The 27,905-nt window shown below is 35.5% G+C and overlaps 2 protein-coding genes and 1 pseudogene across 2 annotated transcripts; 1 reads left to right on the forward strand and 2 right to left on the reverse strand.

The window, feature by feature from the left end:
- The window catches only part of LOC105619476, a 12,686-nt pseudogene extending 7,654 nt beyond the window's left edge, over window positions 1-5,032 (reverse strand).
- Window positions 5,033-15,389: 10,357 nt separating this feature from the next.
- Window positions 15,390-18,235, reverse strand: LOC105619421 (inositol polyphosphate 1-phosphatase). Its single transcript, XM_012200942.1, has 4 exons — window positions 18,023-18,235; window positions 17,646-17,916; window positions 17,228-17,396; window positions 15,390-15,840 (listed from the first exon to the last, which is right to left on the reverse strand). The coding sequence occupies exons 1-4, from the start codon at window positions 18,233-18,235 to the stop codon at window positions 15,390-15,392; spliced, it is 1,104 nt and encodes a 367-aa protein (XP_012056332.1).
- A 3,917-nt stretch (window positions 18,236-22,152) lies between these two features.
- On the forward strand, window positions 22,153-26,620 carry LOC105619423 (zinc finger protein on ecdysone puffs). Its single transcript, XM_012200944.1, is given in 10 exon segments — window positions 22,153-22,458; window positions 22,698-22,847; window positions 23,783-24,012; window positions 24,619-24,784; window positions 24,786-24,917; window positions 24,994-25,152; window positions 25,240-25,480; window positions 25,561-25,755; window positions 25,867-26,051; window positions 26,132-26,620. Coding segments are annotated over 10 exon segments (2,253 nt in total).
- Window positions 26,621-27,905: the final 1,285 nt, after the last annotated feature.

The following is a 27,905-nucleotide window of genomic DNA, read 5'->3' on the forward strand; positions in this document are numbered from 1 at the left end:
AGCTGTTCACAAGCAAACAAACGCCGTTCAACATCTCTCGGCTTCAATTCGTACGGCACCCAATTTCCTTGCTTCTGAATCATTCCCATGGCTTTGAGGCGTTTTGAAATGGCTTGTTGAGTCACTCCCAATGATCGTGCCAATTCTTCTTGATTTTGACACGAGTCTTGCTCAAGTAATGCCTCGAATTCTACATCTTCGAAAACTTTCTCTCTTCCACCGCTGCCGGTCTTCGACGTCAAAATCACCGTTCTTGAAGCGTTGAAACCACTCACGACACGTTCTTTCACTAATAGCGGCCTCACCATAAGTATTTGAGAGCATTCGATGAGCCTCAGCCGCAGATTTCTTCATATTGAAGCAAAAAATTAAAATCTCCCGCAGACGAGAATTTGGCTCGTAAACTGACATTTTCAATCGAGAATAATTTTATGATGCAGACACAAATCGACTAATGTTTCTATGGGGTTATGTTGACAGATGCCCAAGTTTATTGTATGACGTCTATGATCTATTTATTTCTACCACCACTTACCGCTAAAGCCATCTATAGGAAAACGGCGGAAGCAAAGTTATACACCTAATATGATTTCAGTAATTTTATTTATATTCATTCTAACGTTTGACTTTGATTTTGTTTTTGTTTGACTATATTTTAGTTGTTGCTTTTAAAGTGCACATATAAATTCAATAATTATATAAAAATATATTCGCCCTAATATGTTTATTAATAACTTTATTTTTAGAAAAAATATATGAAAAAAAAGGAAAAAACGAATATAGGATTTGAATGTGGGATCTCCAGTTTATTGACACACCTCTCGCACACCTTACGCGCACGATCACGCAAAGTTTTTACATATTGCGTTGATGACATTTATGAACGTGGTATATAACGCACATGGAAAATTGAAATAATTAATATTTTGTAATATTAATCGCGTTTTGAAATTAATTTTGCTATTATACATTAATGAGAAAGGTACATGATTACTAAAATTGAGAAAAGTACATGATTACTAAAATTTATTAAAACTTATATGTTATCTCAAATGCCCTTATACTGATATACACCGAGCGACCGAAATAGCTGAGAAAGCATTTTCGGTCTTCGGTCGCTTGTGCGACCAGAGCGAGAACGTCAGGCTCTCGCTCTCTTTCGCTATCTCGTTCGTTCTTGAGGAATCATATTAGTTTTCGTACATATATGAATATACATAAGAAAATGGACATTATATTATCTGAAATTGACAGCCTTGAATTCAGAACTTCAAGGTCCTACTACGTGAGGTCTCCAAAGTCAAATTGAACTTGGCCCGTCACTCCTATCGACCCTTATAGAATTGCTGGCACTTGTATATATAAAACAAGAATATGTTCTATTGAAAAAATAAAAATTATTATTAATTTTCTTCTTCACTTTATCAAATTCTCAATCATCAACAATAACTGGATTGACATAACCTATAATCAATATGACATTCCATTGATTCCGTATCGTCTCTATATCGTTCCGGCCAATGGTTACAATAGAGAAACTTCTTACGAAACTGAATGTTAGTGAACTAATTTCTAGTAAGAAATCCGTTTCGTCGTTTTGATTCCGTGTATTATTAAGATACTATAAAGTGAGTATTCGCATATCCGCCATTTTTACTCCTTTCCTCACTCCTGTTCCCACTCCGCCATTGAGCTGAGAAAGTTATGGTCGTTACGATTCTTATAGGTTATAGCTTTTAAGCTGTTGGAAACCTTGTAGCTTCGTATTTATGTATTTCCTTTGAAATTTTACTGTAAGATTAAGAGACCAAAAGAAGGATATAAAAAAACTGAAATATTATATATTAACGAAGGCAAAAAAATTTATAAAATGCCTTGTTGCATTGCGATAAATTGTATTAATAGATCAGAAAAAGATATTCGATTATTTAAATTTCCTTTATAATATTCATAATATTCATCGACAACTTGTTGTATTGCTGTAAAATAAATATGATATGTGAAATATCACTACACTTCCTCGCAGATGAGAAATTTCAATCCTTTTCTTCAAATTGACATACATATTTGGCACCTTATCTAGAAATAACCTGAAATAATCTTCGATGAAAGAGATCATTTGTTGATTTCGTAGAAATATTCAGCTTTTCTAGATCCTTCTTTGTTGTTAACACACGGGATTATGATCGCTTTTCGCCCCTCTTTCTTCTCCGATGTCCATCTTCTCTCTCGAAATCTCCATTGGTATCAGTCTCTCCTTTCACGTTGTCATGCTCATCGTTATCCATGGTTTGTTCGGGGCGGGCTTTTGATTTTGCACATGTATGTATCTATACCAGTGTTCGCTCTTCTCGCACAAGTCGACTATTATCGGTGATACCAGGCGACGTACCTCGAGCGGCCCTTCGAATTTTCTGGCTAGCTTTGCGTTGAACGCGGCGGCCTTATTTGAGAGCGGGTATTCTCGCTTGTATATATACTTTCCTAGTGCCGGCTTCCACGTCGCAGATCATAATACTTCTGCTGTCTATGAAATGTGCGAGCTAAGTTTATTCTAACCAGTTTCTGCGCCTTTTCGAGATATCGGCATGTGGTATCGGACGACGTCCCGTTCGCGCTTCTCGGGCGTTCGAGTTCCCGCCCGAAATTCAAGTACGCCGGTGTGTACTCTGTGGCTTCGTGACGCGCGGCGTCATTAAATGCAAATTGGATCTTTAGTAAGCGTTCGTCCCAGATTCTTATAGTTGCGGTCCACAAATTGCGCTAGCATATCGTTTTTATCATGCATTCAACGGGGTTGCATTGCATAGCGTATCGGTGTATATGTCGAATATTGTACGATTTTAGGAGTCTTTCGAGTTGCGGTGATCGGAAGCGGTGGCGCGGCGAAGGGGACATAATTCTATTTTGTAAATCTGTCTTGCATATTGTACAGCCGTATGTGCTCTTCTTAGAACGCGATAATGGCCTCATTAAATCCAGCGTCACTTGCTGCCATGGCCGGTCTACTGTCGTGGCGTGCATCGTTCCCGCCAGTTTCGTTTTTGCCTTATGCTTATACCTCAGATAATTTTGGCAGCCCCGTACGTACTGCACGATTTCCCCCATCATTCCGGCCAATAATAAATCCGGGCGATCCGAGCAATGGTTTGAGATGCCTGGCAGTCGCATGATTATTGTACAGGACTTTTGCCTGATTTTTCTTCGGAACGATTTTTCATTGTAACTTCACGGCGATCTCCTTGAAGTCGAGATCGTGAAGTAGATGGCGGTATAGCTTTCTGTCGCGGATTTCGTAATCGGAATGTTCGTTGAGCGGTCGCGTACTGAAAGGTACGTGCGCCGACATGGACATACGGAACGTGCCGACGGCGACTATAGTTACTGGTTATCGCAATCGGCGACTCTGTTTAATGTGCCTTTCTAGTACCGGATCTCAAGATCGTATTGCTGGAAGCGTCCTGAGGATGTTTCTAATTTCTAGAGCCAACACAAGAACTGGTGATCGGTTATGACGGTAAACGGACCCTTCCAGGTAATCTCGCATCTTGCGTATGCCCCAGATGACCGCCAGGCATTCCAGCTCCATCGCGCTGTATTTTCGCTCGGCCTGATTCAACGTTCAGCTCGCGTATACTATCACTCGTTCTCCCTCGGCGAAGTTCTAAGTGAGCACGGCCTCTCGACCTATAGTATTTGCGTTTGTTTGTAGGTGAAATCATTTCGTAAAGGGACACGCTAATACGGGCGCGGACGTCAAAATGTCTTTCAGTTTTCGGAAGGCGGGTCCCCACTTCCATCGGACGTTTTTTTTGGTTTTTTTGGTTAGTGCAAGAGTGTAGCGGCGGTACCAGAATGCCACGCCCAGGAATTGTCTAATCTATTTAACGATTCGGGATTCGGGCCAGTCTGCGATTGCGCGCACCTTTTTGGAATCTGTTTTTATGCCGTCTTGGTTCACGATGTGGCCGAGGTATTCGAGACGGTCCACGCAAAACCGGCATTTGTCGAGATTCAATCTCAATCGCGCTCCCCGTAGTCGTCAAAAATTTCTCGGAGGATTTGCAGGTGTTCTTCGAACGATCACAATAATATGATAACAATAATGTCGTTGAGATACTCGAATACATTTGGCTCAAATTCCGCTATGTTATCGAGTAATCGCTGGAACGTTGTCGAAGCTAAATGTAGGCCAAATGGCATTACGCGGAATTGGTATAGGCCCTTCTCCGGAACGCGGTCAGCGTTTACTCTCCGACGTGAACCTGCCAGTACCCGCTCTTTAAGTCTAGTGTTGTCAGGTATCGTGCCTCTCTTAGTTTATCGAGCATTGCAGTTATCTGCGGTAATGGTAGGCGTCGGGTTTCTTCGTTCACGCGTCGGAAGTCTATGCAAAATCTGTTTTTTCCTTTTTTTTGACTAGTACTGGCTTGAGTATTGGCTACTAGTATTGGCGAGTTCTTGCATGCTGCAAGAAGGTCCTTTTCCTGCATGTTCTTTATTTCGGCGTTAATGATTGCTTACATCATCGAGTTTCGTGGTCGATGTCTTTGTTTTAATCGGGGGAGGGGGGGGGGATTTGGTTTTAAGCGAATGTGATGCTGAATTAAGTGAGTGGGGCTTATGATCTTCCCGAATAACGGTAGCTCGGTGTCTAAGAACTCCCATGGTGGAATTATATAAGGTGAACTGCGCATAATGGCGGAGTTTGACCAATCAAAATTGTACTAATTTACAATGTACTTATTTGCAGAATGAATCATATGAATTTCTGCAAATAACTCAAAAATTGATTGGTTGACAAATCTCCCTACTATTTTCAACCCACTGCGTATCCGTGAGAATGGTTCATCTTATTACTTACACCTTGGGAACTCCCGTAGCTGTCGTTTCTCCCGCGGTACGTTTTCGTAGCCCTCCTGCCGCAGCCGTGGTGTTTGTATCGTTCCGCCTCAGTAGTGCCGGAATGACTGGGCCGACCTCCGTCCACGCGTCTACCCCCTAATAGTACCGGACTGCCCAAGGTTGGCATTACCTGGATCACGTGGGAGTACCGGCGATCTCCACGTCCGTCTGCATCCGCCTCGGATAGGATCGTTTTTCCGTTGGCCAAGGTGATCTAGCCCTTCTCCATTATGGTCTAACTCCTGCAAGGTTCTGACCATATACTGATTAATGAAGAATGCTTCGGACCTAGTCCAGCAGTGCCTCGAACGTTCGACTCCTTAGACATACGATCACATGAGGTCTCGCGGTTGACGATAAGTTACATGGAGGGTTAGAGCGCGACCGGGGTTTCTCCGACCTAACGTTTCCCGGCAGAGAGCACTCATCACTGCGTCTTTTCCGCATTGCGAATAGAATTTCCTCGGCATTCAGCTGCATTCGAAACGCGTGTGCCCCTTTGCACCGCCAGCAACATTTGATGCGTTCATATATCGCGGCATTGAGGATATCGCCATTGTTCTCGCTTTAGCTCTTTCTAATGCCAGTAATCGTTCGCAAACCGTGGCTTTCCTTTCCAATTCCCGCGTGCATTTCACGTTTTGGCGTCGGATACGCCATTGGTAATTATGATGCATATTCCGATATAGATATTCAAGTTGCTGCGATTCTGACGTAATGCCGGCATGGGTCATTAATGTCAATGGCATACTTGACATACTGTTCCCTCGGTTTCTGTTTTCTCGCATGCATGTCCTCCAATAATTGGTACGCGTCGATGTGCGATAGAAATGTGCTCTTAAAACATGAGCGACAAAATCGTCCCAAATCTCCCATTTCTGGCGATTCCCCTGGCACCAAGTTAACGCGTCCCCCCGGAAAAGTTTCGGCAGCCTCCGGAAGAATCGGTGCTAATCGGTATATTCGTAATACTCTTTCAACTTTCCGATTCGTTCGAGGAGGATCCTTCCCTTCGAAGTGTAACCCCCTATTTTCTCATCTAATTTATGACCTTTGGCAGGGCAGATATCCGAATCAGGATCGGTCGACCGGGTTTCCATGATCGAATTCTGTCGCAGAGTGATCGATAGTGATGGTGCAACTCCGCTAGGCGCGTCTGATTGCATGAATTTACCAGTCGGCATCTCGCTAAACTCCCTGGAATACTCGTCCATATACTGACTGAGGCGTCGACATAGGTCGTCGAGCACCTCTTCGGTTTCTAGCCCTAACCTGTAACTCGCCTATCAGTTAAGCTTTGCTGAGCGTATGTATCCAGCTCTTCGTACGCGTTTGCGCCTCTCTGACGTGTCGGTCGGCACTCTTTGTTTGGGCGCCATGAAACAACCTATTTTCCGTTGCGTGGAATAGCTCGTCAGAATTTATCGGGCTGGGAACGAAAAAGGTTCGTTGTGGAGAAAGTAGGCGCTTACAAATAACATATAGACTATGCAGTAAAGTGAAACCAAATACTTTTTATTACATTCAACATGATATGAACATATAGCTCTGTATGCAATACAATAAGATAAAATTATTACTATAATAAGGCTAACAACGACAGTACGTGTCGCACCTCGTATTTCGAACGCACGTACTGGGCGCTAGTACACCCGGATGTTGCGGCGCGGTAACACCGACGAATTTGTGGCGTGGCACAAATGTGCGAAACGCGTGTCGCGGATTTAAAATGTGCCTATGGCACACTTGAACGTGTGTGTGAGCGCGATCAGCGGCCGAGAACACCAGGCAGAGGCAAAAAAAACTTTACCCTCTGTCTGATTGCCGATCGCGTCGTGTATAAGACTTCAGGTGGTGCTTTTCGACTATTGGGAACACTCAACGGAGAGTAGTCCCTACTCCTTTGTCGCGTCTACTCGGCGGATACAGTGAGAGTCGGCTTCCAACGGTGCTGCTCAGCAGAGGTGTTCCGCGGTGTTGGCCAGAATTTTGTGACGAGAACTACTTATAGCGGATCAGGATTGCTTCGAGTTGCAGAATCTGGTCGCTGAATAAGAATCGGAGCAAAAAGCTTCTCTACAAAAATCCGCGGCCTTTTATATTACTGATTTTTGACAGCGCTGCGGGTTCGGTGAAGCTCGGTTCGGTTCATACATTTTCGCTGAGTACTCTCACATGTATGACATGGGATGCATTCGGGAAGACACTATCAGTACTATTTGTGTCATTCTATCTTCATTATTTATTGGGTTGTCCGGAAAGTTCGTGCCGATTTTGAAGAAAAATTGAAACACAGAAGATTTAAATTTTAGTATACATTTATTAAATTATATAAGTCATTCTGTTCTACAATCTTTCTCCATCTTTCAGGCAATTTGAAAAATTCCGTCCTTCCAGAATCTCTCAAGTTTTTCAGCGAAAAACTTTTCTAAGTGATTTTTTATCTCGATCAAAGATTTGAAACGTTTTCCATTAAGGAAATTTTGTAATAATCGAAATAGGTGAAAATCAAAGGGCGCGAGGTGAATATGATAGATGGGATAGAACATCCCAACCGAACTCCAACAAATTTTGTTATTTGTTGTTGTTGTCGAGTTATCAAAGACACATGAGGCCGCGTATTGTCTTGATGAAACACGACGCCCTTCCGATTCGCTATTTTTGGACGTTTTTGTTCAATTGCTTCAATTCGTCTAATTGGGAACAATACTTCTTTGAATTTATCATCTCGTTGTTTGGTAAAAGCTCATAATACAGGATCTCTTTCCAATCCCACCAAACACAGAGCATAATCTTCTTTGGATGAAGATCGACTTTTGGGATGGCTAAAGGTGGTTCATTCTGCTTTCCCCAAGATCTTTTTCGCTCAACATTATTGTAAATGATCTATTTTTCATCCCCCGTCACTACTTGCTTAAAAAATGGTGTCTCCTCGTTGCGTTTATAGAGCGAGTCGCAAATGGAAATGCGATTCATCAGATTTTTCTCCATTAAATTGTAGGGAACCCATATATCAAAACGGTTTATGTAGCCAAGCTTCACAAAATGCTCATGGATTTTGACATATTCAACATTTCTGCTAATTTACGTGTCGTATAGCGTGGGTTATTCTCGATCAGTGTTTTAATCTTATCTTTATCTATGGCAGAGGGTCCTATCCGAGCGTTCTTGATCTTCAAGGTTAAAATAGCACCAGCTTTAAACCTAGCGAACCATTTCCGCACAATTCTTTCAGCTACAGCATCTTCACCATAAACAGCGCATATATATTTGTTGCTTGTGTGGCATTTTTGTCTTTCCGGTAAAAGAAAAGCATTAAATGCCTAAAATGCACTTTGTTTTCTTCCATATTCAAAAGCGTATAAAATTGACAAAAATTAACGTATCGCAACCAAATTTTTTTCCAAATATGCCTGAAGTACCGTCTTTTACGATATGCATGTCATTTGTTTTCAATTGTTCTGATATATTTTCTGAGATATTCAAACCTGTCTTTACGCCACCTACCAAAAATTGGCACGAACTTTCTGGACAACCCAATATTAGACATAAAATAAAGATAGGTGATACAATAGTGCTGATAGCGCGATTCTTGAACGCAGCATGATCAAAATCTGTCACGGATAACGCTCAGTACCATTCTCGCAGTACGTCGACTGGTACTTGTGATATGGTGTTTACGGTCTAAAAATTATTCACCTGCATGTGATATAGCGGCATCTGGCTAATGTTCGGGAACAGTGCGGTTTCTCGGGGCGCATCGTTACAGATTATATAGATTGCTTAGTCCATATGTAATCGCATATGTAATCGCTATACATGAAAAGTTTCACGTGAAATCTCGATAAGTGAAAAATGAAAAGTGAAAAATGAAAAATGAAATGTGGAAAGTTTCACGTGAAAATACATGATTGACTCCCTGTTCCATAACAATTTTCTCTACCTGTCCCATTCAGTAAAAATGGAACGGAATGTCGTGTCGACTGTAGGTAAATGCTTAATACATCAACATTTCGTTATTTTTGGGCAATAAGCAAGGTAGATTGAAATAATAATATACATATAATTTGTGCAATTATCTTGCCGATAAAACATTGTTGTGAGTTTTAAAATACTGAATCGTAACGGTGAAATATATTTTATATAACTAGATTTCGTTCTGTTTCTAAATGGAACGGGTAGAAAAAATTTATTGAAAATTGGAACGGAATTGGAATGGAATGCTTAATTCCAGTAAGAAATCCGATTTGTCATTTCAATCTGTGCTTAATATGGCACTCAATGACTTAAGCTTATTACACAAGTCGTAAGCTTAGTTGTAAGTGATTGTAGTTATAAGAATTGATCAATTACAGTCAAATATTCTCCTCACATTCAACTTGATTGGTCGATACTACAGAATATAGAGAATATGGAGGCCAAACTTACATGGACGCCATCAAAAAGCATGGTCGAAAGTAGTCTGAATTAATTCAATCGAGATGTCGCTTTCGTTCCATCACACCTAAAGTCACTAGATTAACAAAGTTAATCTAACTATGTGCTCCATTACGCGCGGTTATTCAAAACTTCAATTTCTTTCGCTGTGGTTTTTGCATTTTTCAACGCAGCAACCGGGCTTTTTCGATAATAACAGAATCAGGTTCATCATCTTCTTCCTGACCCCTATCACTGGCGAGATATTATTAAAGACCATCAATCCTGGGCAAATTTTCGGCGGTATAAAAAGGACCCCAAGGGCTCGGAGGTAATTGAAGAACGCTGACATTATCAACAATTGATATAAATTTATTATTATTAACATAAATGGCTTACATACATTATTAAATTATGATTTTTTATTATTAGGTGTACAACTTTGCTTCCGCCGTTTTCCTATAGATGGCTTTAGCGGTAAGTGGTGGTCGAAATAAATAGATCATAGACGTCATACAATAAACTTGGGCATCTGTCAATATAACCCCATAGAAACATTAGTTGATTTGTGTCTGCATCATAAAGTTATTCTCGATTGAAAATGTTAGTTTACGAGCCAAATTCTCATCTCAATATGAAGAAATCTGCAGCTGAGGCTCATCGAATGCTCTCAAATACTTATGGTGAGACCGCTATTAGTGAAAGAACGTGTCATGAGTGGTTTCAACGCTTCAAGAACGGTGATTTTGATGTCGAAGACCGGCATAGCGGTGGAAGAGAGAAGGTTTTCGAAGATGCAGAATTGGAGGCATTACTTGAGCAAGACTCGTGTCAAAATCAAGAAGAATTGGCACGATTATTGGAAGTGCATTAGGAGCTCAACAAGTCATTTCAAAACGCCTCAAAGCCATGGGAATGATTCAGAAGCAAGAAATTGGATGCCGTACGAATTGAAGCCGAGAGATGTTGAACGGCGTTTGTTTGCTTGTGAACAGCTGCTTGAAAGGCAAAGACGAAAGGGATTTCTGCATCGCATTGTGACTGGGGACGAAAAATGGGTTACGATAATCCCAAGCGCAGAAAATCATGGGGAATTCTCGGCCATGCTTCCACGTCGACGGCCAAACCGAATATTCACGGCTCCAAGATCATGCTCTGTATTTGGTGGGACCAGCTCGGCGTAGTGTATTATGAACTGTTAAAACCAACTGAAACAATCACAGGCGATCGGTATCGAACGCAATTGATGCATTTGAGCCAAGCATTGAAAGACAAACGGCCGCAATACAACGAGAGACACAATAAAGTGACAGCATGTTACAGCATGACAATGCTCGACCCCCATGTTGCGAAAGTAGTCAAGACATACTTGGAAACGTTGAAATGGGAAGTCCTACCCCATCCACCGTATTCTCCAGACGTTGCTCCCTCTGACTATCACTTGTTTCGATCAATGGCACACGGCCTGGCTGACCAGCACTTCCGGTCTTATGAAGAAGTAAAAAATTGGATCGATTCATGGATAGCCTCAAAAGATGACCAGTTTTTTCGACGCGGGATTCGTACGCTACCCGTAAGATGGGAGAAAGTAGTGGCCAGCGATGGACAATACTTTGAATCATAAATGTATAACCAGTTTTTTATAATAAAGCCTCGAATTTCGGAAAAAAAACGGCGGAAGCAAAGTTGTACACCTAATACATAAATATTTCATAAATAAATATGCATATTTGCAAAACTAATATCCTATATATTGTAGAAAAATTCCAATTTTTCTCTGCAGTTATCATCTCTGTTGATAATCAAACTTTGACAATAACACTAAAATAAATAATAATTTTTAAAAAAATCGATTATTATTGAGTTCTAAATGCATAAATACGTCTACTAAACTAATAATCATAAATCATAAAATAAGTACAATATTATCAGTTTTTAACTCTTATTTATAAGGTCACGAACTCTTATAAGGATGTCGGTCTTTAATAGTATCTTGTTGGTGTATAAATTTCCTGTATAAATTTCCCTATATTAATTTCCGATCTTTTAATAGAATCAGGTTAGAATAGTACTTCGATGCCATTTTGGTTCCAAATGCTAATTTAGTAAATTTTTTCATCGCGATATCTTGTTAATCTAGTGATTTTAATCACACCATTCTCGCAGTTTGCATGGTAGGTCCATACCAATTTTACATAAAGAATGCTTCATTCTTCATGCAGTTTTAATGACAATTATGTCTTCCTGTTACTGTCAGAGCATGATGTTAAATAATAACGTCTCCATTATTAGGTTATATTAGAATCCTAGATATAACAGAGAAACGCAATCGCTGTCTCGATTTCTGATTGGTTCCGCCATTTTTTTTACGAATAATGGGTGCGTTCAGGGAGACGCGCTATTTAGCGCTGCAAACTGTTCGCGGAATTGCAGATAGCGCTAACAAACACAATCATCACTAATGGTAATGTGTTACATACTGTGCGCTGTCAACGCTATTTCTTTCGAGATAGTGTATTGATAGCGTTAGCGTTTACAGATCCGTGAACGACTAGCGTAACGTTGGTAATGTTTAACATTCGTCAAAGTTAGATTAATGTTTAAGGGGATTCTGTTCTCGAGTGTCATCAAACTTTTCTCTCTTAGAATTTCGTAGAGTAAATGTATGTACGTAATGTGTGAATTTCAAATTTTATCATAATGAATCTCAATCTCAATTTTAATCTCTACTGATGGCTTGCCACTGACTGAATGTAATTCTTGCTTGTGTATCATCTTTAACTTTTTAAAATTTCTGCGAAGTGCAACTTGTGTATTTGATTTTATTATAAATATGAAAGGCAGAGGTATTTTGTTACTGACAATTTTTAATTCCCGTGTACGGAAAAAAGTTACTATTGCGGTATAGCGCAGCAGAGTATTCCGCTGCAGATGCTTAAGATCCTTATTAGATATATAGATATGCTTCTTCTTGTGAAATCGATAATTAATATTTAAGGGTAAGGATATTTAAGGGTTCTTCCTTTTATCTGATTAATTTACTTAGTGTAACTATTAATTTTTTGATCTAATTTCTACATTGTTCATTTCGGCCTAGCGGCAAATTATCATACAGATTTCAATTGAGATTGCGTTCTATTATTCACTACGAGAAAATAAAAAATTTACGTTACAAATACTTTACAAAACCTTAAAAATTTTAATTATAGGAAAAAATTTGGTTAGTAATTGGAAACAGAATCTCTTAACTTAATCTTGAATATAACTCTCTGATTAAACGCTAGGATCGTTCATGGAGTTTGCTAACGCTATCGCGCTATTGGCTCCAAGAACAGCATTAGTAGCGTTTAATCCATAGCGCGAATAATGTCTCCCCGAACGCACCCCTTCTAGATCTTTCTAATTTCTAATTTCAGTAAGTATTATGATTTTTAAATCTTGATATGTATACTGTAGTCTCCAAAAAGAATCAGTATTTTTTTATAGTCAGTAGAAACTGTTATAGGAATCGCACTCCGTTTGCGGAGTGATAGATATAAATATAGATATAATATAGATCGCCATTTTTTCTTTGGACGATTAATTATAACCTTTAAATATGTTTGGTTGCGCTTCTCTGTTGTATCTAGGATTCTAGCTGTCTCGACAAGCGTTGTGTGTACGTTTTGCGTGTTGCGATTTATGTTATGGTCTTACTATGTTAAAGCTTAAACAATAGGCACAGGAAATAGGCATAGGTAACAGTGAATAACGAGCCATCTAATCAGAGCTCCTATAAGTTCGATATTATATCCCAGAGTTCTGATTGGACGGCTCATTATTCTTTGTTGCCTGTGCCTATTGCCTGTGCCTATTGTGTTTAAGTCTTTACGGTCATTGTAGAATAGGTTTTAGGGAGCGTTTATATTGACCGTAACTGTACCGTATGCTGTAATCTGTAAAAATTAATTAATCACCTTCAAGTATTCCCTTCTTACCGCCAAATGAAAGGGGAATACTTGACTGTGATTAGTTAATTCTTACAGATTACATATATACGACATATGTTTACGGCCAATATAAACACTTATTATAGAAGGCCTATAATGTTACGCTGCATGTGAAAGCAAAAAATGTAATCGATCGATTAGTTCTATTAACCAATCGCATTTGTCTTTTCGTTTGACGGCAAATGCGATTAATCAATGTTGATGATTCTAATGGATTAATCGGTCGATTAAGTTTATTAAAATGACTCTTAATAATTAAACTCTTAATAATTAAATCCACGTTTACTGCTATATTTGTTTACACATAAATAATATTGTATAGGATATTTATTATTAGAAGATAAATTACTTTCGGATCGATCGCATTTGATGCTAAACATGGAGTTATTATTACGTGATCCCCTAATCCAGAACATGAGCACAAATTTACAAATCGAAACATGCAAATACTTTCAGTGTTTCTATAATAAATTGTTCATACATAATAAAAAAGTTTGTGTTAAATTGACACATTTATAATCTCAGCAAACGAGAATGGACAATGGATGGACAATGAATAAAATGGATTGAAATTTTTTTTTATCTGAATGCGTATTTTAAATAGCGAATATTTTTTTTGGATTTAATTAAATTCAATTAGATTCAATTGGATGCAATTGGATTGAAAAACTGCATTTCTTATTCAAAATTTAGAATTGAACAATATTCACAATGCACAGAAAAAGCTAATATTATTTTTAGATTAAAAGGCATAGAGATATGTTCCATGCAATTCTTATAAATGAATAAAAATGCATTCAAGATTGAAAAGCATTCATTTTAACATTTGTGAATCAATATTTCTGAAAATCTGAATCCATTTCAATTCATTTCAATCCATCTTCGTTTGCTGGAATGTTAAATTTAAATATGCTATAATAGTTGTATAGAACATATCTTCAGTAAAATTAATATTTATAATCAATACACACATTTTATTTATTTATTCTTAGGCCCGTATTCAGAACAACAATGTTAGCGCGTTAACATGCTATAATTTACGTTATGTATACTACAGAATTTTAGAGATAAAAGTGCGCTATTATTAAGAAAAGCGCGTTCTAAATACGGATCTTAGAATTTATATTTTAAAATTACATTATTTTTATGTTATTTGTTTACTTACCTATAAATTGTTATTTTAACATTGAAAAATGTTAAATTTTAATGTAATACAAAATATTCAAATAACAATCATATTATGTTAAATTAAACTCGGATGTTAAAAATTCAACACAACTACTGGACTAGTTCCATGCACCACATTGCACATTTTCTTTTCAACTCGTCCTCTCCTACCTATTGTAGTATAGTTCTCTTATCCATCCATTGCAGTTCTATACATGTCATCTTATCCATCCTTTCTTTCTTCCTCTCGTTCTAGTCCTGTACTTATCATATTATTCGTGCTTTTCTCTTTTCTTCTTGCTATATTCTCTTCCACATTTTTTTCCTTTATACACGTTTATTAAATAAATATGATAACAGATGTCCATTTAAATTGTTGCATGGAAACCGTACAACATAAATATAATTATCATATAGTAGTTTAACATAAATGATTAACCAAATTTTTTTATATTGTGTAATATATTTTTTTACATTGTATAATAATTGTATACAAATAAAAATAAACATGTACATAAAAATAAACAATTGATACAAATTAAATGACTTCTCTTACTTGGACTCACATTTATTATATCATAATTAACAATTAGAATTACATCAATTAGCAAACAAATCAATTTGTTAAATCAATAAATATAATATTAGTGGATATATTTATTAGATACATTATCTATATAATAAATATTTAGGACAATTGAATCTGTGAATTGAAAGTCCACATATAATATCACAAAATAAGCATAAGAAACAACCATGAAAATATCATCTAGAAGTTTTCGCATAAAACTTATAGAGTAGAATATGATTTTTATTTATATAATCACACACATAAATAGTAATATAATTATCATAAAAATTTTCTAAGTTCAATGTCAAGCTTTAGTATTAATATATCTGATGTCACACTTATTAACGAGATTTACATAAAATACACTTGAAGGTTTCCAAAATTTGAGGATCTCTGTATGCTATCAAACCTGCACGATTAGAGAAATTTGTGCCAATAGGTAAATAATTTACGCTTAGATTATCTGAATCTGGGTTTACAATAAATTCTTTAAATTCGATGATACTTCCACCAATCGAAGATAGGAGAGCTTGTGGTCCACACGTGTCCCATTTATAAGTAGAACCCTTCGACAAGATATAGGCAGCCGCCTGTCCAATAGCGACGCTCAGTATCTTGTATCCTGCTCCTGTTGCTTCCACTAATTTGAATCCACTGTTTAATAATTTTGATTTTACATCTGCATCTTCGAAATGGCTAAGTAAAATAATTTTATCGACGTTGCACGCATTACTTATGGAAGACTTCGCGATTCCACCTCCCAGAAAACCCCAGTAACATTTTCCTGTCCATCTGTCCAATCAATACAATCCATATATAATGAAGTGGAAAACATAAAACGAGATTTTTTTATTTGGTTAAATATATTTTGTTAATAATTCTAATATAAAAAAATATGTAAATATTTATATCAAACACAAAAAGGATTGCTTTTAGTCTTAACAAATATGTACTTCAAAATATTGAGAAATATTGTCGGAAAGTTCGTGCCGATTTTGAAGGAAAATTGAAACGCAAAAAATTTTAATTTTAGTATACATTTATTAAATTATATAGGTTAATTGGCGAACTTTCTGGACAACCCAATACTAGCAATTTAAAACATCTATTAGTCGAAGCTGGATCTTCATTGTTTTACAATAATTCAAACTTAAATCACTAATATATACTATATATATGCTTACATATATACCATATTATAGTCTTTTCGAATTGTGCTGAATTGTTGTCTCGATAATGGCTTAGAACGCTGTACGGAATACAAAGATCCGGATTCCAGCCGAAGTAATAATTTTTCACGATAAATTTATTAATAGTTTGTCAACATACTAACATCTTTATAACGTGATATTTGATTGTATCATCAAATTATTAAAATTGCTTGTCAATTTCGCGATTATTAGAATAGTTTTAATTGTGTTTAATTGTGTTTATATCCCGGAAAAATAATTCGCCGCGCAGTTCGAAAAGATTACAATATGATATATGCAAATACATATATATTAGTATATATTAGTAATTCAAGTTTAAATTATTTTAAAGCAATGAAGATCCAACTTCGACCGTAGTAGGCATTTTAAATTTCTAATATTGATTATGTTCTTACATATGGAATCTAAAATAAAAATTCTTAATATTGTTTCCTTTAAAATATAGAAGATGTTAATAATATAGAAAATGTTAAGAGAAAAAAGAAAAACCTATATATTGTGAAAATTTTTGTTAAAAGTTTATCGTTTTAACAATACCTAAATACGCTACTTTGGATCATTGTATACTCTTTAAATGTATTTATCTCAGAGATATGACTGCGTGCCGGTTACTTTCAAACTTTCAACACAATAAATCTATTTAAATATTAATAATCCCCCCTAAATTCAATAAGAAACAAAAATCTTAAAATCTATAAAGAAGGTAGTCTCGGCAGTCTAACTGAGAACGCTCACACGAAATGTTAGAAATCTAATTTCGGTCTTTAGCCAAGGCAATAAATTTTTTACAGCTTTTAAATATTTCTTATTAAATTCAGGATTATTAAAATTTCAGATTGATTGTACTAAAAATCCAAAAGTAATCAGCTTGCAGTCATATTTCTGAGATAAATTTATTTAAAAAATACATACATATTAATAAATAAACTGTCTTGTTTCTAAATTTTGTTTCTATTCTATATACTTACTGTAAGTCTATATTGATGCAAAAAGGTTGATTAACTACACCCAAAACTGGTACTCCAGTACTTTTTTTATAGACTCCAATTAAGACAGTGACACAACGTAATCCACTCAAATATAAACCAGTCTGTTCATCTATTGTCTCCATTGCACTTATGTAATCTGCTGTTGAATCTACAAAAGTTCCACGAATTGCTCCACAGGCATGCATTTTATCAAACTATAAAACAAACAAAAATTCTTACAAGTGTTGTGTCTCAGTTTACAGGCCAATTATGATTCTTAACAAGAGAGACATAGCTTTATGTTTTACCATAATACTGTCCAACTTTTGTATTTTTTTCAGTCCTGAATTAATGTAAATTTACTAAATATCAATTGAATATAATAATCTAGAATTACTGTTTTTACTTGTATACTTACCAATTGGATCTATCCAAATACCAAGGTCTTCTATATTGACATCAAAATCATTGGGAATATCTAATGTGATTGGCACGTCTGAAAGCTGAACATCTTTATGGACTTCGGCAGCAAGCAACTCTGCTGCCACAGCATCATTGCCCATAACTTTTGTCAGTAGTTGTGTTGTATCTTTGCTACATGAACAGATCTCAACAATAATAGATTCTCCCAAGGTATTGCTGAATACATTAGTTTCTTCACCTTGTACTATCTTGGCCAACTCTGGAAACTGTTTATGACAATAAATTAAAAGTTTTACATTGGAAATAAGTGGTGATATTAAGATATTTTTTCAGCATTTTGTACTTCCATATTTAAGATACGTTTATACTCACTTCAATTTCTATGTCATGTCTGATAGTTTCTTGAATGAGAACGTCAGCTAATGTTTTGAAATCTTGGAAAAAACGAGGGTTTTTCTCTTCTAAGGATTTTTCTTGTACTAACAATTGAAAAAGAACTTCCTTTTGCCGGCAAATTCTAGCAATGTTTGCTGCCTTCTCTGACGCTTGTAAAAGAACTTTCAACAATTTGCTACCGTTTCTCATTTTTTTTTGCTAAAGACACAGTATGTTTGCTAAAAAAAATAAAAATTATTTTTATATCATTATAGTGTATACATGTATTAAAAAAGAAAGAATATACTTTGTATTATAAGAAACCTTACAAGCTCTATTGGACGTGTATGTATGCGTAAAAATTAAAGATATTGATTTTCTCTATAAATATAGTATAAGCATAATGTTCTTTGTGCACAATGAACAATATCAATAATTATTTCAAAATAGCACCACTCTGAACATTAATAATTGCGTTCTATTACAAAAAGATAATCGCGACTGCAGAAAAAATATCAAAACAGTTATGAATGCGGATGTATTTTAAGAGATTAAAATTTTTAATTATAACAGAGAAAATTGCACAAATATAAAAGTATTCTTCCGTAAATATTCGCAAATGAGAAAATTGCAAGGGAGTCTTTTTAAAGGTGCATTCCGAATTACGCATGAAGTTCATAAAATATCATTTTATCTTGTTTTATTCTTTGATGAAGACAAATTATGCGCCTTATGTATAATTCAGAACGCACCCTAAAAAAATTATGTATGTATATAGCCAGATAACTTTAGTAAGATGAAATAATAAGTAGTAAATATTTACCTAAAAGTTCAGTATAAATGATCGACGCGACGATATGAAAAAAAGATTTATTTATAGAGTGTAGAGTGAAGGCCTTAAGCTAATATGGCTTATAATGCTAACATCAACATTAATTGACATTAGATGACTAGTGACAGCCGGTGACACTACAGAGAAACCTGAGATTCGAGAGAGAATATGAGGGCCTTTTTCTAACCGCAAAATACTTGTGCACTACCGCCCTCTAAAGAAATAAATGTCAATTACACAACACATTCACTTTTTTGCGGTGCTCCTGATGGAAATAAATAGTTGAAATAATTAAAATCTATCCAAATTAATTGAGATTTCAACGATTTCAACAATTTATTTTCATCAGGGACAAAAAGTGGATATTGTTAAGGGTAATAAAAGGAACAGGGAACAGAGAATAAGAATTTCAACCTATCAGAAATCATGTATTGTGGAATACACAGTTTCTGATAGGTTGAAATTCTTATTCTCTGTTCTCTAATTGTGCAGAACCTCTTACATAGTTAACTTCTTCAGAGTAGTGCGCAAAGGCATTTTGCGGCTACAGAAAAAATAAAGTTCTAATGTCCATATTCATAGTCAGACCTTGTAGACTTCTGCTCAGCAGCCAATGAAATAATTCGTACAGTAACTGAAGATAAATTTAAGGAAGTCTTTAATATAAGGCCTGACTATGAATACGGGCATAAATATGTCAGGCGCTTTCCATTTGATGACATGATGCCGTTTTATCCTTCTTGACATTCAGAGAGTGACAAATATAGAATGACAATATAGAATGACTTATGCCGACTTGTGTTATAAATGGAAAGTACTCATCAAAGTAGCGTAAAGGTGCCTTTTCATGTTGATGCTCATTTTCAGAGTTAAATAGGTCACATGATCAAAATTGACAAATATCAAGCATCAATTTTGATCACGTGACTTGTTTTGTCATTGAAAATGAGCGTTGTAGCGTCAAGTAGAAACTCAGCCTAAGGCTGCATTTTCATGCTGACGCTTAATTCGAGCGTCAAACAGGTCACGTGATCAAAATTGACAAATACCAAGCATCAAGTTTGATCACGAAGCCTGTTTTGACGCTGAAAATGAGCATCAAGCATCAGTATGAAAAAGCAGCTCAAGCATCAAGTGAAAACAGCAACCAATTAGCTGGACGATACGGGCAGTGGTGTAAAATATTTTTTACTGTAAAAATCGTCTCATTGATTAGTGATGCTTCCGCTGCTTGACGCTTGCATGTGAATGCATCTTTAAGATATCTTTATGGTGAATAGTCTTCCTTAATTCCATAATTCATAATCGAAGAGAATCCGCCATTTGCGATCGTTCGTTGCGTTCGTTTGCACTCATTCTGCTTGTTGTGATTTTTCTTGTCAGCTTTTCTTCATATTACGCGTAGTGTCATCGGTTTGGTAAGGAAACTTTAAAAAAAATTTTATCATAATATATGAATCAGTATCTCGGTAAATCAGAGTTTATTTATCGATTCCTTCACTGAGTATCATGTATGCGAAAATTCGGTTCTACGATCGATCGTATTTTAGAATTGCTTCGGTCAGACAGCCGCCACGTCGTTTCGCGAGGCTTTGGTACAAAATAAGATGTGTTCCGTTTTGCGGTTATAGCACTTATGAGCATCATTTGCCCTTGTTTAATATTTTATAGCAAGAATGAACTGTTTACAACGTGTGAGCATTAAAACGGAACGCACTCATAATACATGTGTCTTATATTTTTTATATTATGAGATTTTTCTATTTATGTACAATAATAGTTCAATAAGACAAATTTCATTTTTACACGCAATGCATGTGTGCGTGTACACGCGCGCCCGCATACGCACATATATATATATATATTTTATATGTATATATATATATATGTAGAGAGAGAGAGAGAGAGAGAGAGAGAGAGAGAGAGAAAGGCTCCTATTATGAGATACCAAATTCATTTTGAATAAATACTAGAAGTCTACAGACAAAATTTAAAAAAATAATAGGTCATTTTGAAGGGAATTTAATAAGCTTTAAGATAACATATAAAATTTAATTTTCAAATTTAATTTTTTTTGAAAATTAAAGAAATATAAAAAGTGAGCAAATCGTAAAGTCAAAAAATTGTGCTCCTAATATGAGACACCCCGAGAGAAATCAATAGTAAAACGCAAAATATATCAATATTGCAATTAAAAAACTTTATATATATCAATATTGTAATTAAAAAATTTTATTTTATGTTTCTAAAATGCAAACAAACAGCCAGCGTACATGAAAAATGAGTATGCGATAGATTATATCCAGAACTCGTTTTCAGGTAGATGAAATTAATCATCGCAGAAATAAGCACTCGATGTTTCATTCCAATTGTTCTTTTTATTATTATATACAATAACATTTATTCTTTAGCAATGATTTTCACTATAACATAAGCGCATGGGTTATTTCATATTAAAAATATTCTGGATATCTCATATTATGATTTTCACACCTTATGGTTTTACGATCATCAAATCGAACTTCTGTAATTAAACAATTCAACAAATCCTGTATTTTTCTATTAGTACGTCCTTATCATTACATGAAGAATTTATTATCAAATATTTATTTTTGAAATAATAAACAAGGTTTAAAGGCTCATCTCACTGAAACTTGAAGACATCCAAATTCTAAAATCTTTTTTTACAATGACTACAGGTATGATTTAATAATGAATTTTCTACTAAATAGTTTTCAATCCAAGAGCAATAAATTCATGGTGGAACCAATAGATAGCATTTATTAATTTAGCAGAAACGTTGCTATCATAATAGAGGGCTTTCCTCTATATATGCGTGCGCGCGCGCGCGCGCGCGTATGTGTGTAGTGATGTGTTTTATTTTATTATTGTTTGGAGAACAGACTTTATTTTAGAATTCCGCTTCTATTAATTTCATTATTATGTTAACAAGATGTATGCAGAATATATTTATTTATTCAAATTTAATCATTGAAAAATATATATAACATAATTATTACAATAATTATAAAGATAATTATTACAAAATAATCTACAATATTTATATTTTATATTTTATATTTTAATATATCTTGTGGATATATTAAATTATTTTGTAATAAATTATTTTGTAATAATTATCATTTTTATAAAAGAGAAAGGAAAAGAAAATAAAAAATAAGACTAAATTTTTCAAAAATTGCAGGATATCCTGCATAAATTGGCTTCTTTTTGAATAAGGATATATTCAAGATTAATATGTTATTTCTAAATGTTGGCCAGCATTAGGAGCACAATGGCATATAATCGTGGAGTGAAAAGAGATTCCTTTAATCGAGGGACTTTCAATCGGGGTGTTAGCGGAGGCGGTGGTAACAGAGTTGGCAGTAACAGTGGCATGGGAAGTAACATGGGCGGAGGATTAAGTGGGAGTGGTGGTATGGGTGGAATGAATCCCTGGGAGGGTGGCATGATGCCTGGCAGAGGCATCCTACCTACACCCAACAACAATCTCTCCTTGGCATCGCCGCAGGCACAACTAGCAATCGCCAGCAACCTTCTTACAAATTTACTCCGTAGTCAGCAAGAGGCGCAGCCACAGGTAACAGAATCGTTTCCACTTGATAATTGTTTTCATGCCTAGTAGCAGAATTCTTTAATGTCTTATCGGCAATTGTCGCTATTGTTAATTAACAACAGTCAATGAAAGTCATGTTTTTTTCCAGAATAGTCCTTGTCATTGGCTATCGCTAATTAACAATAGCGACGATCGCCAAGATGTTAGAGAATCCTAATGGACTTATTTAACTGGACTCATTTAACTCATTCATTTTAAAGCAGGTACCGTCTCTTATGAGCCTAGGAAATAATTATTCTGGACCTGGACCAAATTATCCCACTCAGCAGAATTATTCCTCCGGACGATTTGGATCTAACGATCGACCGGCACGGCATCCCATGAAGAATCAACGTCCTCAGCCATACAACAAGGTAAGAAATTTCGATTATAGACTACGTCACTTTTTTTTACAAACCAAGGTAATCTTTAAGACAATTCTTTTGACACCTGCTTATGATTTTCTTCTGTATCGTAAACAGGAGTTATAAAATGACAATCTGTAGTCCACGCTTTCTCGCATGGACACAAACTGTCTTTAACTATTTCCGAACGTTATAAATTCCCTTTCTTAAACCAATCGATTATATAGGATATATCGCTCACTCAATTAGACATGGCTGGCGAACATTAAGATATAATAATTCTTGTTGATAATCAGCTTTGTCTGAAATGGCTTCTAAATATCATCCATAAAAATATTTCATTAAAAGAGCACTGTTGAAAAACGTGTTGATTTCAGAATGTAAATCTCAATTTACTACTGGAAGTTCACTGAAGGTTTTTGCAGGACCGAATTTATATATTGTCTCACATTACAATCTGTGTAACCAAAGTCTTCTGTCCACTAATGTGATATTAAAATCAATGTGGTTGCACTTTATTCAAAATACTACCACTTGTATACACGAGTTGCATTTTTCACTTGATTTCTTCACGTTTATTAGCATTCACCAAGTTTTACTCAAGTATTTTTAGTGGTAAAAAATCACGTCTACTTTTCATAATTATGATCGTATCTTATGATCATTGCGATCGCGCCTGTATATATACAATGCGTTTTCAACTTGAAATCGGGATGCACTCTATAGTTTTCTCCTTTTCCTTCCATACTTGGTGTGGAAATGGAAGAAAGAGCTTCGGTATTTTACCGGCTCCGTCCTGTTTCCATTTATCGATTGTAGAACTGTTCTCTACCTCAAATCTCAAAGTGGTTTCTAGAACCAATATCTCGATTTGAGAAGACTCACAGTTACGTCAGATACTTCTCATGATGCTTTTGGTCGTTTGACCTCTACTACTTAACTAGATGGGCAATCGAGCCCGAGATGGCCCCGCTGGGCGACGTGGCCCATCCGCACAACAATCTCGTGCACCCCAGTCTGGCAGTCAACGTATGAACGGAAACCAAATACAACATCGCAACGATAAATCTTCTAAACCAATTCCTGCCTCTAAACAAAATCAGACTGCCAAAAAGGAACAGCAGGATGTTAAGACCTCTGATAGCGAAAAAGCAGAACCGCCTGTTCCGAAAAGGTAAGCTCCCGATTACCTGTGATTGGTATAGTTTCTTCAAATTTCTGTAAGTCTTCAGTCTCTCCAGATTATTTGCCTAAATACATATATATATATATATATATACATATATTTTATATACGTTTCTTAATGTTAGCTACATATGTTTTTGTATCAGTCTCAGAAAAAATTTTTTCTCTCTTTTATCTATATCTTTCTTTTTATATATTTATCCTATACCGTCAATGCAATTCAACTTATATTTCACAGACATTGGTCAGAGTGCAATGAAATTTTGCTGTTGCTTTTCGTAATTTCTTCTCCCTGTACATTCATCAAAATGTATTTTGACGTATATGTTCCAATCGGTGATAATATACTTTAGATTCTAATAAGATGTATGTATTACATCTTCTTATATACTTCTATATCGGTGTAATTTTTTTATTCGTAAAGGGATTTTATATGAATCGAGATAAATATTATGACTTGCAAAACTATATAATTAAATTATATAATTAGAAGTTAAAGTTTTCATAACAAGTTTAATATACTCAGCTGTTTAAATTGATTACAAAATTTTTCTTGGAACATAAGTTTTATCTTAGATTATTTATAATGTAACAGCAGTGATGCAGATGAATCTGAAGATAAGAAGCGCGATTGGAAGGATGAGAAAAACACGGAAGAAGTGAAAGTTGAAAAAGTGGAAGATGAAAAAATGGACGATAGCGAGAAAAACGTGGAGAAGTTGGCTGAAGATTCTACGAAAGAAGCAAAAGATATATCTGAAAAAAACTGAAAAAGAGAACATGAAAACAACTGGCAAGAAATCGGAAGTTAGACACGCTGAAAGTCGTTACTCCGAAGTTCCGATGAACCATATGTTTTGTCATATTTGCAATAAGCATATGTGGGATGGATTTGTATGCATCATCGATGAAATTACCAAATCTTCTACGTAATCGTCAAGAATTGATTAATTTTTATATTTTTTCGCAGTCCTTCGAAAATCATTTACGCGGACGTGCACATCAACTGATGATGGAAAAGTTGGATGAATCGTACAAATTGAAAGTCGATTTGATGAGACACGAGCTACGAGTTGCCGAGGAGCAGCGTGAGCTTAGCTTGAACAACTCGAAACGACGCGGCAAAAAAGTAAGAATTATATTTTCTAGAAGAGTTGAATATATGTATATACAGATTTAATAATAAGTATTTGTATTTATTTATAATTTCTTATAGGTCTCTGTAGATTTCAATGTGAGAGAATATTGTACGATGTGCGATTTGAACTTTTATGGAACCTTATCTACACATAGGAAGAGCGAAAAGCATCAACAATTGAAAACATTCTTGCATCCTCGATGCTTTCCTTGTTTAAAAGAATTTCCGTCTCGCATAGAATATGACGAGCACTGTTTAACACCGGCTCATATGAAGAATGCCGTTCAATGCGAGGAACAACGGAAAAATAAAAAGAAAGGTAGTGAAAAAAATGAATGAAAGAAAACATTTACGAATTAATATTTCGAAGAAAATTTTTAATTGATAAATTATTTGTAGAAAAACTGGCAAAGGGAGAGGCCGAAGTTCGTACTGCAGAAGACGAGGAGAAAGATGTATGTCATGATTCCAAGAACGAAAAAGAAGAGGATTCAGGAGAACAAGAATATATCACAGATATTATAGAAAATTTAACTGAAAAGAAACTCAAGATACCGTCTTACAAATATTGCCGTCAAAATCATATCTTTATTGGTATGGATTATATGAAATTGGAAAAATATAATTTTAATTTACATGAAGTAAAAAAGTAAATATACGCGCATTTCTTTTATACTAGCTTTACAAGAAATTATACTTATACAGGTAAATCTATGGTCAAGGAGGTCCAAGGATTTTATTGCGAGCGTTGCCGAAGATTTATGCTCTTAACTGAAGATATGAACGCTCATCTACGCAGCATCACGCACTATCGGAACTTTGTGGCAGAAGTAAAGTCATTAACATTAAACGTACCAGCTACAGAGTCGAAAGAGGCTGAACAAATTGACGTAAGTAATTATATCCCGTAAAATAAAATAAAAAAAACTCGTTTTCAAAATCTTGTAAAATTCTTGTATTGTGTTTACAGAATGAGAAAAATGTTGAAGTTAAGGAGGAATGTGATGTACATTGGAAACGTCGCAAAATTAGTCATGATGAAAATGATGATGATGATAAGCCAAAGGAGCAGCAAGAGAGTAGTGCTGATAATGTAAATGTGACACCGAAGAGATCGGACGGAGAGGAGAAGTATGATCCATTGGAAGCTGATGCTGCCGAATCGGAGGAGGAGGAAAATCGCGAAGCGGAGGAGGATACGAAAGAGACTGCCGTGGAAGACGCTACTAATATACAGGATGTAAAACCTTCAGTTGACGAAGTGTGGGCAGATATGGATAATGATAATGATGTTGAAATGGGTAATCTGATCGATGAAGCGGATGAAAAAGAACATGCCGAACCTGAAAAGTCTGTACCGAAAATAGAACGAAATCATAGTCCTCAAATGAAACAACCTAGAGGTCGCGGATTCGTACGCGGTCGCGGTGGTCCGCGTGCCAGGAGATCCCGGCGATAAAATAATGCCGCGATTTTGGAAATGAAAGTAAACGTGAGAAAAAATAACGTTGACATAAGAAAAATTTAATTCCGTATCTCATATTCATTCGGATAAGTTTTAATGAATAGAACACGTTTTTATCACCGAATGGGATATTAATATACATATTAATATTGCACATTATATTAACATTAACATTATAACAGAACATACATCCTTGGTCAAAATATTAGGCACCTATATTCTTTTTATTAATCAGAAATTATATATTTGCTGCAGCGACGACAGAACTTGATCGAAAACTTTTTAAGTTCCAAATTTAAAATATCGATAACAGTGACATTTTAAATTCAATTCTTACATTATTATTCTGTCTTAAACACATACATCTGTCCTTATTTAACATTGCAACATCATTTTTTGCAAGATCGAGTAACTACTAGTAGTCTACTAGTCATAATTACTGCTTTGTTTACCATTCCGAGTCTTCGCTAAGCATATACATATACATGCAATTTGCAAATCAATAAAAATCTTTTTTTAAGCTTTTAATCTTAGTTTTATAAACGCAATATTATTCGTTCACATAATCGAACAAATAATGCAATGTTTTGTTCATAAAACTATTGTATTAAGGAAACGTTTATATCAGGTGAGCTCTAAGAGTTGAAAAATAAGTAAGCTTATAACTTTTTTCGATTTTATATTAAAATATACACTACACCTAAAATATACACTACATCTTCTAATTTTGCGTCTACTTTAATCCTGTAAAAGGATTTTGTATCTCATTCAGTCAATTTTGAGGAGATTTTTATATGACTGTAATGTCTCGATAATTTGACCACTTCAGGTACTCTATTCTGTAACTCGTAATAAAACAGTAATATCATTGCGCAGCTTTTTATACTATAAAATATCTGCGCAACGATATTGCTACTGTCTTAACGAGTTACAGAATATGAACTCGGAAGGGGGGGAGGGGGGGAATAGCGATCATCTAAGAGTGGAAATTTTTATGTATGTATGTATGTATGTATGTATGTATGTATGTATGAGGTACATATACACACATATACAGGTGTTTCTTAAATAGCGGACACTAATCATATAGCGTTATTCCTAATTAAAAATTGAGTCGAAAGTCTTCCAATTTTGCAATTTTCACAATGTTAACGAAATATTAATTTTTAAATATTACCGAATAAGCGCGTATCCAATCATTAATTATCGAAAATTGCAAAATGTAGAGGATTTTTCGACTCGATTTTTAATCAGGAATAGCGTTATATGATTAGTGTCC

The sequence above is a fragment of the Atta cephalotes genome, assembly GCF_000143395.1.
Source record: "Atta cephalotes unplaced genomic scaffold scaffold00021, whole genome shotgun sequence".
Taxonomy (NCBI): Eukaryota; Metazoa; Arthropoda; class Insecta; order Hymenoptera; family Formicidae; genus Atta; species Atta cephalotes.

Bases quoted from the DNA above. Each gene is read 5' to 3' on its own strand.
- LOC105619421 (XM_012200942.1), bottom strand. From the start codon at position 18,235: ATGAGAAACGGTAGCAAATTGTTGAAAGTTCTTTTACAAGCGTCAGAG. The intron at 17,917-18,022 runs GTGAGTATAAAC...TGTCATAAACAG, and splicing joins GACATGACATAGAAATTGAA to TTTCCAGAGTTGGCCAAGAT. The intron at 17,397-17,645 runs GTAAGTATACAA...GAACTTTTGTAG, and splicing joins TATTTGGATAGATCCAATTG to ATTCAACAGCAGATTACATA.